Source organism: Peromyscus leucopus, chromosome 9, assembly GCF_004664715.2.
Source record: "Peromyscus leucopus breed LL Stock chromosome 9, UCI_PerLeu_2.1, whole genome shotgun sequence".
Taxonomy (NCBI): domain Eukaryota; kingdom Metazoa; phylum Chordata; class Mammalia; order Rodentia; family Cricetidae; genus Peromyscus; species Peromyscus leucopus.
The window spans coordinates 76,257,004-76,270,366 of NC_051070.1; the positions used below are offsets into that span (position 1 = coordinate 76,257,004).

A 13,363-nucleotide genomic window follows, 5' to 3' on the forward strand; every position below is an offset into this window, starting at 1 on the left:
TGTCTCGCTAGTCTTACGTCAACTTGACACACAAACTCGAGTTATCTGAGATAGAAACCTCAATTGAGAAAATGACTCCATAAGATTCAGCTGTGAGGCATTTTGTTAATTAGTGATTGATGTGGGAGAGCCCAGCCCATTGTGGGTGGTGCCATCCCTGGGCTGGTTGGTGTCCAGGATTCTATAGGAAAGCAGGCTGAGCAAGGTATAGGGAGCTTGTAAGCCAGGAAGCAGCGCCCTTCCAAGGCTTCTGTATCAGCTCCTGCCTGTAGGTTCCTGTCCTGCTTGAGTAGGAACTTTGGATTTCCTCCAATGAAGGACTGTGATCTGGAAGTGTAAGCCAAATAAACCCTCGCTCTTTGGTCATGGTGTTTTGTTGCGGCAATAGAAACACTAACCAAGACAGCTCTCTTCCTGAGTTGCTCATCAAAGCTGGAGCTCATTCATTCAGTTAGGCTGGCTGGCAGAAGTAAAGTGCCTGCATCTGCCCAGGTCAGCACTGGAATTACAGATATGTGCTGCTGCTGCGCCTGCCTCTTAACATGTTAGAGATGAGCTAGGGTCTTCGGGGTTGTGTGGCAGGCACTCAGGTGGATTGAGCCATCTCCCCAGACCATTTTTGCTTTTTTTTTAAGCCTGCCTCCGCCTCCCCAGTGCTGGGATTAAAGTCGTGCACCACCACCGCCCGGCTCATTTTTTGCTGTTTGAATTGAGAAGAAAGGCTGAGGCTCTTCATCGCCAGAGGAAGGTTAAGGAAGTTGTTCTGTAACAGCTCTTTACTTCCTTTGTTTCCACTTCACAAGTTGCCTCTTGTCTGTATTCTAGATTATAGTTTGCCTCTGCTTCATTTAATCTGCTGAGCAGCTTTCTACCCAGAAACCCCAGATAGGCACGTATCTTTGTCTTTGATAACTTTCTACTTTCATACTTATTCATTTTTATTCTGTTGTATGTTTTAATATTTTCATTTCAAGGGAGTGCAAAGGAGTATAAGAGATAGACTGAAATCTTAATTGTTTTTATTAATTTCTTTATTTTGGTCTTTGAGAGAGGCTCTTACTCTTTAGTCCAGAAGATCCTGAAACTCACAATATTCTGCTTTCTTGAGCCTCCCAAGTGATGGAATTATAAGGGAGAGCCAGCCACCACCACCTGGTCTCAGATCTTAATTTTTTAAATACTAAAATGAAAATCCATGGGGTTGGGGATTTAGCTCAGGAGTAGAGCGCTTGCCTAGCAAGCTCAAGGCCCTGGGTTCGATCCTCAGCTCCAGGGGAAAAATAAATAAATAAAATAAATAAATAAATAAATAAATAAATAAATAAATAAAAATAAAATGAAAATCCATTAAGTTAATGTCTATTTCTCTTTTTTGACAGGATGTCTTCACATTTTGCCAGTCGGCTTCGGAAAGATTTAAGCACTGAAATGATCAGAACCCAGATTGCTCACAGGAAGTCATTATCTCAGAAGGAAAACAGACACAAGGTATATGAACGAAACAGGCACTTCGGCTTGAAAGATGTCAACATTCCATTGGAAGGTAGAGACCTTGTTAATATACATGAGATGTCTCTAGACCTCGCTCCAGAAAAGGCCAGTACCAAAACAAGTAAGTAAAGACCTTTCGAAATTGTAAGTACTATTCAGAGTGAGTCAAAGTGGGTCTGGAGAGATGGCTCACAGTTAAGGATGCTTACTGTTCTTGCAGGGGACCTGGGTTCAGTTCCTGGTGTGGTGGCTCATAACCATCTGCAGCTCCAGCGTCAGGGTGTCTGACTCCTCTTCTGATCTCACAGGCTCCTGCATGCATGTGGTGCACATACAGACACATACATACACTCAGATGCATGCATGCATGCATTAGATAAAAATTAAAAGCAAAGTGAAAGTTGGTTTAATGCCTGGGAGGGAAATTAAAGAACTCCACTGATCAAAGGAAAATCATTCTAAATAACTCGGTGAGAACCTTTGAAATAAAATAAAAATACTTTGCCAGTCATCTAGAGAGAACAAAGAGGTTATTATTATTATTATTATTATTATTATTATTATTATTATTATTATTATTTCCCAGAGCTGAGGACTGAACCCAGGGCCTTGCACTTGCTGGGCAAGCGCTCTCCCACTGAGCTAAAATCCCCAACCCCTAAGAGATCATGCTTAACATTTGCCCAAAATGCAAGGAAAGAAAGAACTGAATAAGCAAAAAGGGTTATTCTCAGAAAAAAATAAAAAACAATGAAAATAGAGTGTCCTAGAAGGCAAGAAGTGTTATAGGGATGGAGGAAGAGAACCAAGGCATGACTTAAGCTCTAGCCAGGAGTCACTGGAGTCCTGTTTTGTTTATATACCAAGAGTTAGAAACTAAATGGCCGTCATGCCTCACAACATAAGTGGTGAATGAGAGAATGTTCTTAGAAGGTTTGGTTGGTGCTGTGTGGGAGGTAGATGGAAGTATGGCCGTTCTCTGTCCGTCAAGTGTGTGGAGCTCAGAGGACAGCTTCGGCGCTCGGCTCTCCTTCCACCAACATTATGTTGGTTCCAGAGGTGAAACTCACGTGTCAGGGTTGCTTAGCAAGCGCTGTAACCACTGAGCTGTCCTCTTGGCCCCTAGAAGTTTTATGTTACGGTTTGCAGGGTCAGTGTGGCATGTGCACCCTGTGCATTTGAACCTGATTTTGGAAAGGGTGGTATTGGGACTGGAAGGTGATAGTCTGCCACCTCGCCCAGCTCTCCCAGATTCTGAAGAAGTGTGAGGGGCGAGAACTGGACAAAACAGTTCCAGGTTTTTGTTTCTTCTGACCTGAGGTGAATAGTGCATGTTTGAAGAAAAAAGGAACTGGGCCTGCTAGCCTGTTTGGAAAGAGAAAATAACAACCTATTTGGGGAGCCTGCAGGAAATGAAAAAGGCCTAGAACCAGAGTTTTGAAAGGAGACTTTTTTTTTGTGGTCTGAGCACAGATAAAACATACAGTGAATATTGAAGAATACAACAATAGTTTTAGGAAAAGGCATTTTTAAAATTGAGTTCAATTTTTCATTTTTGAAAAATACATTTTAAATTAAAATAGAATTACCTCACTTTCCCCCTTCCCTTTCCTCCCGCCAGTTCTTAGGTCCCACCCTTCCAAACCCTCCTATGTCCCTAAATTGATAGTCTTTCTTTTATTATTATTACATACATATGCATGTCTGTATATGTACACACAAGTATATATGTACAGCCTGCTTGTTGGACATGTTGAAGTTATAATGCCTATTAGGCATGTAAGCAGAGATGATTTTTAAAAAGTAATTGAGGGGCCTGACGTGATGGCTCATGCCTTTAATCCCAGTACCCAGGACGCAGAGGCATGTTAAAGCCGTAGGGGCTGTATGTAGTGAGACCCTGGCTCAAAGGAGGGGGGAGGGTGGGGGAGATAGGAATGGGTTCAAAAGAGAATGGAAGTGTCGTCTAGGACATATTCTGTCTTCAAAGATTGAACTTGAGTCTAGTAAAACCCTTAGATGTAATTTCTACTCTCAAAAATGTGGAGGTTAGGAATAAGTGAAAAACTTGAAATAAGCAAAAACAAGAGCCCAACAAGGGACCAGTTCTTATGCAGGCTTGGCCTAGGCTTAAGAACCTGATTAATGCCAGAGACAATTCACAGAGAAGCTTATAAAATTTACAGAGAATGAAATTCAAAGAAATGACCACAGTGTGATGCTTCTTAGAGCAAAGGTCGGTAAGCTTGTGAAGGAATGACCGAACAGGGTGGTAAGAACAGCAGTGTTGCTGAGAGACACGCAGAGCTAGGGAGATAAAGCTGGTGGAAGAGCCAGTCTAGTCAAAAACTGGAGCCCCGCTGAGGAAGGCTTTGTGATGAGTGACATCCCTCCCAAAGAATGCTTTTGCTTTGTTTGCAAGGTGTGAGGAATCGAACTCAGGGCCTCACCCAGGCTAGGCAGTTAATTAAGCATGTGCTCTTCCACTGAACTAGACTGCCAAAAGAACCTTGTGTTTTGCTAATGCCAGGCTAGCGAAGACCTTGCTTCCCTCTCTCAAGATATAGCTTGTAGGCATATGTCAAAAAATACCAAAAGAATTCTTCATGCTTGTTGCATGTAGGAGAAGGCAGATCAAATGCCCCATTCTAAAGTTCTTTTAAGTGATTCAGCCTGAAGTAATCAATTTACCAATTTTTTTTTTTAATTGAGCAAGTGAAGGCATACACAGTGAATACAATTTTCAAAATGATTTGAGCTTGAAATAACTTGTTTTGCCTGGTGGTGGTGGTGGTGGTGGTGGTGGTGGTGTGGTGGTGGTGGTGCATACCTTTAATCCCAGCATGGGGGGGTGGGGTGGGGGCTGAGCCAGGCAGATCTCTGTGAGTTTGAGGCCAGCCTGGTCTACAGATTGAGATCAGGACAGGCACCAAAACTACACAGAGAAACCCTGACTCAAAAAAACAAACAGACAAAAAATAAATAACTTGTTTTACAGTGTTAAGGAATTAATAGGACAGTATTAAAAGCATTTCTTAGCAGATGAAATTAGACAAAAAGTGTGCTTTTAGAAATTTGATGTTAACCAGGCACTGGTGATGCACGCCTTTAATCCCAGCACTTGGGAGGCAGAGGCAGACAGATCTCTGAGATCGAGGCCAGCCTGGTCTACAGAGCAGCAAAGGCTATACAGAGAGAAACCCTGTCTTGAAAAAATAAGAAAAAAAAAAAGACCCAAAACAACCAAAAGTTGTTTTGTAATATTTTGTGTAAAATGTTTCATGGACTGTTGTTTGACACTCTGCTCCCCTTAGAGTCAGAGAAAACGGTTCTGAGTGACCAGCGGAAGCAGCTCCTCCAGAAATACAAGGAAGAAAAGCAGCTTCAGAAATTGAAAGAACAACGAGAGAAAGCTAAGCGAGGAGTGTTTAAAGTGGGTCTCTACAGGCCTGCTGCCCCGGGCTTCCTCGTCACAGACCAGAGGAGTGTGAGGACCCAGCCTGCCGCCCCCAGCTTCCCCATCACAAACCAGAGGAGTGTGAGGACCCAGCCTGCTGCCCCGGGCTTCCTCGTCACAGACCAGAGGAGTGTGAGGACCCAGCCTGCCGCCCCCAGCTTCCCCATCACAAACCAGAGGAGTGTGAGGACCCAGCCTGCTGCCCCCGGCTTCCCCGTCACAGACCAGAGGGGTGTGAGGACCCAGCCCGAGAAGGTGCGTCCATGGTTTAACTTAAAACATCAGACAGTTCCTTTAACTCTGGAACTGAAAAGCAGCTACTTAACTTAGGGAAACGTTTGAATATTAAACTGAGACATAGAATAAATTTTGTCTGTATTTGTGTTTCCGTTTTTGTTCTTTTTTAATTGATTTTTTTTTAACTGTTTAAAGGCTTTTCCATACAGTGGGCGGATTACAAGATCCAAAGCCAAAGACCACATGGAACAGACTAAGGTATCATTGTGTATAGATAATTGCTACTGAAATAACATACTGTGCCTTTTCCTCCCTCAAAAGTTTGTAATTCCATTTTAAACCTAAAATCGGATGCAAACATAGTGATTTATTTACCTGAATCAGAAGTGTGAAAATTAGCGGTGACTTAGTTTCTGGCTAGAGGCCAAGGAGATTTTCACTCACAATAGTCTGTGCAGAAACACCTCTTAATGCAGTCCATCCAGACTTCAGCCGCATGCTGCTGTTTACTGTGCTGCTACTGTGCGTTCCACACCAACTGCAGGAAGTGCAGATCGGAATGAGGAAAGCAACAAGGTGGCTGAGACACATTTCCGGATCCTCTAAATATGGCAGCAAATGAAGGCTTTGGGAGAGAATTAAGTATGTCGGGGGGGCCTGAGTATGACTTTCTGTCAAGTAAGGAAGCTAAGTTTCATGTTTTTAACATATTGGGGTCACTGCCATGTCCTCGTAGCTCCTCTAGCTTTGGGGATACTTACAGTGCTGAATACAATTCTGAGGGCCTAGAAATAAAATCGATACATATGGTGTGTAAGATAGGAGATGGCATTGAGTAACATTTCAGTTGGAGCAGTCCAGGGAAACCTTACTGAGGTGTTTACATGTAGGGTGTAGTCTTAAGGAGGTGAGTGAACCCCAGGAAAAGGCTTTCTGCCTAGGAGAAATGTAAATGTAAAATTCAGAGATTTCTCTTTTGCTGTTGTAATTTGTTGCTTTTTTTTCCCCAGCGGTGTTGGGAATCAGAGGCCAGGGAACTGCAGGTTAGGCACGCTCTGTACCCCTGAGCGACTAACTGGACCGTGGTCCAGGAGCCACTCACTGTTCATGGCTCCTCAAGAGGCTGAGGCAGGGGACTAGCTTGCCAGCCTAGGCAACACAAAAGGCCTCATCTCGGAAAGAAAACCACAGTTAATGTTAGTGTTTTCAGAATTCTCAAGTGAGCATATGGCCTTGAACTCAGAGAGATCCGCCTGGCTCTGCCTGGCTCTGCCTCCCAGTGCTGGGATTAAAGGTGTGTGCCGCCATGCCTACCAGCTTTGTATTTTGTTTTTTTGTGTTTTTTTGAGATAGGATTTCATGTAGCCCAGACCCATGTATCTCCCTATTGGTTGAGGCTGGTCTCAACTGCTGATTCTTTTGAGATCAACTTATAAGTTAAAAGTGTATTTGTCCAGGTGGCGGTGGTGACGCACGCCTTTAATCCCAGCACTAGGGAGGCAGAGCCAGGCGGATCTCGTGTGAGTTCAAGGCCAGCCTGGGCTACCAAGTGAGTTCCAGGAAAAACAAAAAAGTGTATTTGATTTCTTATGCAGTTACATAACAAAGTACCTAATTCTCTTCACAGATTGAGAGCAAGAATGTTCTTCAAACAACAGGATGTGGCCAAAAACAAACTTCTGAAAAGAAAACACTGGACAAAGAGAAAAAAGGTGGGAACATTAGCAATGATGATGCACTTGGTGCTGCCACAGGAATAATTTAGGAATGACAAAAGACATCTGATTGGATTATTTTTCCCAGTCGTGCAGCCCATGGTGTCGTCAGGGAGAGTGACTGGATCAGCTGCTCCTCAGAGGACAAAGCAGACGGCCCAAACAGTGTCGTCTGCCCCGAGAAAGCCAGTTACGAGAGTTGCTGGTGGTAAGGACTGTCCCAGTGCGCACACAGTAATGCACTTTATAAAGAACAAGAAAGCTTCAGAACAGATCATGGCCCTGAAATACAGTGTGCTAATAAACAAAAAACACTATAAACAGATGCTGAATTATCAGATTGGTACTGGAGTCATGGCCGAGGGCTGTGTGTAGGCCGTAGGTCGCTTCCTCACTTATTCCTCACCTTGCTTTCTGAGGGGCAGTCTCTGACCCTGGAGCTTGCCCATTCAGCTAGCCTGGCTGGTTGGTAAGCTCCGGGGGTCCAGCACTGACTGCAGATGGATAGAGTCCTGGGACCCAGACTCGGGTCCTTGTCTTACAGTTAGCACTGTGCCAACTGAACTCCTGCTCTGGACCTTTTTGTTGGTTTATGTTTCTTTTCTTTTTGAGATTTATTTCTATTTAATGTGGGTGGGTTTTACCTGCATTATGTTTGTGTACCACATGTGTGCCTATGGAGGCCAGAAGAGGTCATCTTTATCTCCTGGAACTGGAGTTAAGGTGGTGGTTAACTGCCATCTAGGTGCTGGGAGTCACCCTCTGAAGAACAGGCAGTGCTCTTAACTGCTGAACCCTCTCTCCAGCCGCCATACTGGTTTTTTGAGACAAGGTCTCACCAATTAGCTGAGGCTAGCCTACACTCTTGATCCTGTTGCCTCAGTCTTCCGAGGAAGTTCTGAAGTTGTAGGCTGCCCAGCTGTGTTGGTTGGTTTGGTTGGTTGGTTGCTTAGATTAGATTTGTTGTTTCTGTTTTCTTTTTTATAATCAGTATGTATTTGGTAATCAGAAAGAAAGGAAACATACTTTATTTTGAAAAGCAAAATAAAGTTTGCTTTGTATTTGACAGGAAATTTCACTTGTTTTTGTCCCCTTTGATAGTGTGACTTGTAATCCTAAAAGTTGAAGATAAACATTCCTATTTGTCTTTCTTCAAACTTCACCGAATGATCTAGTACTTTAACGGAGCATTGCCTGTCTGTCTTAAAATGGATATCTTACTTCGTTTTTTATTTTAGAGAATGAATCCGAAAGAGTGGGCCCGAGTAGAGGAAGACCCGCCAGGAAGGTGGAGGCCAAACTTGGCAAGGTAGAGCACGGGGCTGCTTCTCTCTAAGAGCCTTGACACAGCGGAAGGGGAGCGGGCAGACTGCTTCAGCGAGCCCCTCCACACACGTCAACGCCTTCCACATAAGGACGCGTCACAAGGATTTACTGATACTGGTCGTTAGGTGTCTTGATCTAACCCTGGGTTTTATAAGTAGAGAAGGCACAGTCTGGTTAACAGAAAATGGAGACTAGGAAAACACAGCTGGGACTGTTTTTGCAAGAACTAGTTATAGGGTGAGATGCTTTGATTTTGGATTCAGCTAGAGCAGGGTATTGTCTATGCTTGCAATTAGCTGCGTAATTGGAGTTTATTTCTCCATCCCTAACAGAATTTCCTGTATAGGTTGTCAAGAATCAATAAGCTAGGGTTTTTAACAGCATCCAGCCATGAGATCCTTAAAAAACAGGACCAGAGCCTGCAAGATGGCTCAGCAGGTAAAGGAGCTTGCTGCCAAGCCAGATTAGTTTAATCCCCAGAACCCACATGGTGGAAAGAGAGAATCCACTCCTCTGACCACCACTCATAGAAATTAAAAGAAGCTGGGCAGTGGTCGCGCACACCTTTAATCCCAGCACTCAGGAGGCAGAGCCAAGTGGATCTCTGTGAGTTCCAGGCCAGCCTGGTCTACAGGACAGGCACCAAAACTGCACAGAGAAACCCTGTCTCAAAAAAAAAAAAAAAAAAAAAATTAAAAAAGAAAACAAAAATTTTAAGGAACTATTTTGAGTTCCTAGTTTCTTGGACTACAGTGCAACCTTAATCTTTAGGGGGGAAAAAAAATCTCCTGCTGAAGAGTAAGAAACCTGCCTGGAGCCTTACTGAATGTCAAAATCCTCCAAGGAAGGAAATGGAGAGAGAATCTTTTTAAGCCATGCTAAGATTAATTTTGTGGGGCCAGCGAGATGGCCCAGTGGGTTAAAGACCTTGCTGTCAACCCTGATTCCCAGATCCCACGAGGTGGAGGAAGGGAGCTAACATCTGAAAGATGTGTTCTAATTCCACCCATGCCCTGGTGTGCATGCCCCCAAACAAATACACAGACAGTACCATAATAAGTGTATTTTTAAAAAATGATTGTTCCTCTGCATGTTATCATTGGTTTTTACTTTCACTGACACCTTGGCCTTTGAGATCCTTATCTAGGTTGAGTTTGAGTTCAGATCTCATTAATAAGCCAAACTATTTTTTAATGTCTAAATATCAGTTAACAACTAAACCGACTTAGAAGAATATCTTTGTATTCTATTGCTTGATCTCATTGTATCACACCGAGAACTATTGTTCTGTGGTAAGATTATGTACAGCCCAAGGTTATTTTTTAGGTACTTACCAATTTTAAGTATGTGGGTGTTTTGCTTACATATATGTCTTTGGGCCACTTGTGTGCCTGGTGGCTGAGGAGGCCAGAAGAGGGTGTTAGATCCCCTGGGATTGGAGTTACAGATGGTTGTGACCCATCATGTGGCTGCCGAGAATTGAACTCAGGTCTTCTGGAAGAGCAGCCAGTGCTCTTAACCTCTGAGCCCCAGAAGATGAATCTTGTAGAATTCCAATCAGTACAAGCCATCACACTGTGAAACTTGTTTGTTGCTGCTGCTGCTGCTGCTGTTTGTGTTTCTGTTAAAATTTGGGTTTGTTCCTGGAAGAGAAATTCCAACTCGATTCTGCTTATACCTAGGTCCTTCCCTCTAAAGTTGATAAAGAAAATAGTATGGATCCGCAGACCAGTGTAACGGGGAATGGAATGGATCTGGGCGGCGTCTTCCCAGAGGTGGAGAGCTCAACAAAGACAGTGAAGGAGAGGAAGTCCTTCGCACCCACGCATTGTGTGTTTCAGCCTCCGTGCGGTCTGAAGACCTATCAAGTGGCACCCATGGGTCATAGAAGTGACAGCGCTCTCTTGACACCCAGTTGTGACTGGAACCCTTTAAAAGCAGAAGTGTAAGATGAAATCTTTAAGCACACGCAAATACTAATACACAATTAATCGTAATAATAAGCACTTTATTAAAAGGAGTAACAAATGCCTGTCTTGCATTTCTACTCTTTCTTTTCCTCTGTCTTTTTTTCTGCACTATTTGTAGTTAGTGAAATATGCTAACTATGAATCACACACACAAAAGAGTTCTTTTGAGACAAGTTCTTCAGAAGCCTACAGTAATGCCTTTGATAGTTTTGATATTTTCTGTGAGTTGTCTTCATCATAAACATGTTGGGTTTTGCTTTTAAATACGTGGTTTAATTATAGCCCTTAAATAGTATTTACTTTACTTTTGTAAAGATTTATTTTTATGTACGTAAGTGATTTGCATTCGTGTCTATAAGTGTACACATGGAAAAAATGTGCCACCCGTATGCAGTGCCTCTAGGGGGCATCGATCCCCTGGCACAGGAGTTACAGATGATGGGGTCAGCCTGTGGGTTCTGGGAACTGAACTCACATTCTCTTCTAGAGCTGCAAGTGCTTGTAACTAAGTCATTTCTCCAGCCCCTTAGAATTTTGTGGGGGGGGTGGACTGTGGCTGAGATAGCAGCTCCCTTTGTAACCTAAACAGCCTTGGCCTCCGAAGTGCTGGGAATATAAACTTGTACCACCATGCCCAGATAGATATGTATTCAATAAAAGCAACTCTGGGAGTGACGTAATGAGGCCTACTCTCAAACAAAAAGCATTTCCACTTTATCTTTTTTTTTTAAAGCAACACAGCTTTCCAGTCCTTCAGTTTTATATATATGTGGACTTCATTTTTCATGAAGTATATTTTTTTTTTGCTGTTATTTTTAGCACTACAACTCAAGATGCAGCAAATGAAATCTTGGTGCAAAAATCTCTGACTTGCTCTGCAGACACAGCGCAGCAGGAACGAAATGACTCCCCGAGCGCTTTAGGTTCTCCGGCAGTCTGTAAGGAAGGTACGGCGTTCTCATCCCATCTCCGGCTGATGATCTTGAAGAACTTCCTGTAGAGCTCATTTTCACCACGTGCTTCAGGAATGTGACCTGGGCCTGGAGAAAGTGGGGATGGAGAAGGAGCTGGGGAATCGCTCAGCCGCCAAGGACAGAGCTGGATGTGGGTCGGGCAGGAGCTGGAAGGAGCCCTAGGGGAGGTGGCCTGTCCCAGGCCCTGGAGAGACCATTTCAGGAAGAAAGTGGAGAGCGCTTGAAGAACGACACTTGCAATGACCTCTGACCTCCACACACACACACACTGACAGCCATAATAGAACAGATGTGAATGAAATGACTGAAGTAGAAATAAAAATTTCAAAGTTCAACACTGAGAAAACTGAAGGAATTTAAAAATTATCTTGTGAGGACTGTCATTCTAGAAATTGTTCTTAGTTAATGAGTAATGTTTTCTTTCGCATCGTAGAACATGGCTTAAATCAAAAGGAAGCGTCTACTACAGATTCCAGTCGCCTTTCGGTGGGAGGAGTCACATCACTTGAAGAAGGGGAAGGTCAGGTGTCTCAGCCACCGCATGATGTGCCGTATTTCAGGTTTGTCTGCTATGACCGTGAGAATGTGCGTTCATGTCTAGACATTAAACCCCAAATTAAAGTGTTTAATTTTATGCATACATATTTAATATGGTGAGTGGGGAGGAGCTGGCTTTGGGGGATTTTTACTGTGCAGTTTTAACTCTTCTAATAGCTAGGACATAGTAAGGTTTCTATTCCAAGGGTAGGTAGATGTATGAGGGAAGTGGCCTTCCCAGCTCCGAAGTCTGACCCTCCCATGCAGGTGTTAACTTTCTTGTGTTATTTTGAGAGGTAGATAATGGATTTGTGGACACATGCAGGCCTTTTGTCTTTTGAGAATATGCAAGTCTTGTACAGTACATTGTTTTGTTTTCATTTAGTGGTAAATGTTGCTTACAGTCCTTTTCAGCACCTGAAGGACTCTCTCGTATGTGGGTGCAGAGTACTCTCTTGTCCTGCTCTATCATGGTTTATTTAGTCGGGCTCAGTGGATGTAAACAGAGTTCAGCTGCTCACTCTTGAAGCCAAAACGGAAGAGGGAGAGCATCTTATGGATGGACTGCCAGTGTCTGTTGGTAACACACTCCTAGCCCCCAGGAAGCCCTGGGACTGGTCTCAAAATGGAATAAACTGACCAGGCCTATTGTCCCAGCACTCAGGAGGTAAAGCCAGAAGGGTCTGAAGTTAAAGGTCACCCTTGGCTACATAACAAATTCAAGACCAGCCTGGATAGATGAGAACAGTAGACCTTCCTTTTTGCCTATCATTTCATATTTCTTCACTGTTGCGCTTCAAACCCAGGCCTTGTATGTGTTCTGTAGATGTTTAACCACTAACATCTCTAGACAGGATGACTCACCCTTGTAATCCCAGCGCTTGGGAGACTCTCAAATTTCAGGCTAGCCTGTGTTACATAGTGAGACCCTGTCTCAAAGAAAAGGATTTAAGAACAAAACAAGCTGTCCTTGGGTTTTCTTCTTAGGGAGTTTGTGGGGTGATCTACCCCACTCCCTCCCATACCTTGTTTGTTTGTTTCTCCTGAGTTTGTGTTGATAGTTTTCCAGTTTTTTACTATGGTGAGATGTACATCATGCAGTTCTTTAAGTATACAGCTCACAGGTATTAAATACAGTGTTATGTGCCCATTACCACCATCCATCTCCAGAGCTTTCATCTTGTAAAACTAAAAAATTCTTTATCTGCTAGACAAATCCCTATTTCTCCCAAGAGCCCTTGACAAACACAGTTCTAGTTTGTCTCTGTGACTTTTTTTTTAAGTGTGTGTCATGTGATTAAATAGAATCACACACTATTTGCATTTAATTAACTAATTTCTTTTGGGGACATGGAAGCCCTTTGGATCTCTCTACATAGCCCTGGCTGTCCTGGAACTCATTATGTTGACCAGGCTGGCCTTGAACTCACAAGAGATCCACTTGCCTCTTCCTCCTGAGTGCTGGGATCAAAGGTGTGTGCTACCATACCCAGCCTTTTAATTAATTTATTTATTTTGGTTTTTCAAGACCGGGTTTCTCTATAAAGCCTTGACTGTCCTGGAACTCACTATGTAGACCAGGCTGGCCTTGACCTCAGAGATCTGCCTAATTCTGCCTTCTGAGATGCTGGGATTAAAGGCATGCCTGGCCCTTTG

General features: G+C 43.4%; 1 protein-coding gene across 2 annotated transcripts in view; it reads left to right on the top strand.

Moving 5' to 3' along the window:
- The window catches only part of Dlgap5 (DLG associated protein 5), a 34,163-nt gene that overhangs the window by 3,634 nt on the left and 17,166 nt on the right, over positions 1 to 13,363 (top strand). The window contains exons 2-11 of one of the 2 annotated variants that reach the window (XM_037208595.1): positions 1,380 to 1,612; positions 4,806 to 4,974; positions 5,077 to 5,203; positions 5,381 to 5,443; positions 6,813 to 6,897; positions 6,989 to 7,108; positions 8,139 to 8,209; positions 9,909 to 10,171; positions 11,016 to 11,143; positions 11,604 to 11,730. In XM_037208595.1, coding sequence (XP_037064490.1) covers positions 1,381 to 1,612; positions 4,806 to 4,974; positions 5,077 to 5,203; positions 5,381 to 5,443; positions 6,813 to 6,897; positions 6,989 to 7,108; positions 8,139 to 8,209; positions 9,909 to 10,171; positions 11,016 to 11,143; positions 11,604 to 11,730 — 1,385 coding nt within the window. In that variant the 5' untranslated portion in view covers position 1,380. Of the gene's footprint in view, positions 1 to 1,379; positions 1,613 to 4,805; positions 5,204 to 5,380; positions 5,444 to 6,812; positions 6,898 to 6,988; positions 7,109 to 8,138; positions 8,210 to 9,908; positions 10,172 to 11,015; positions 11,144 to 11,603; positions 11,731 to 13,363 lie in introns of both variants that reach the window. The other variant, XM_028873518.2, reaches the window with a different exon arrangement.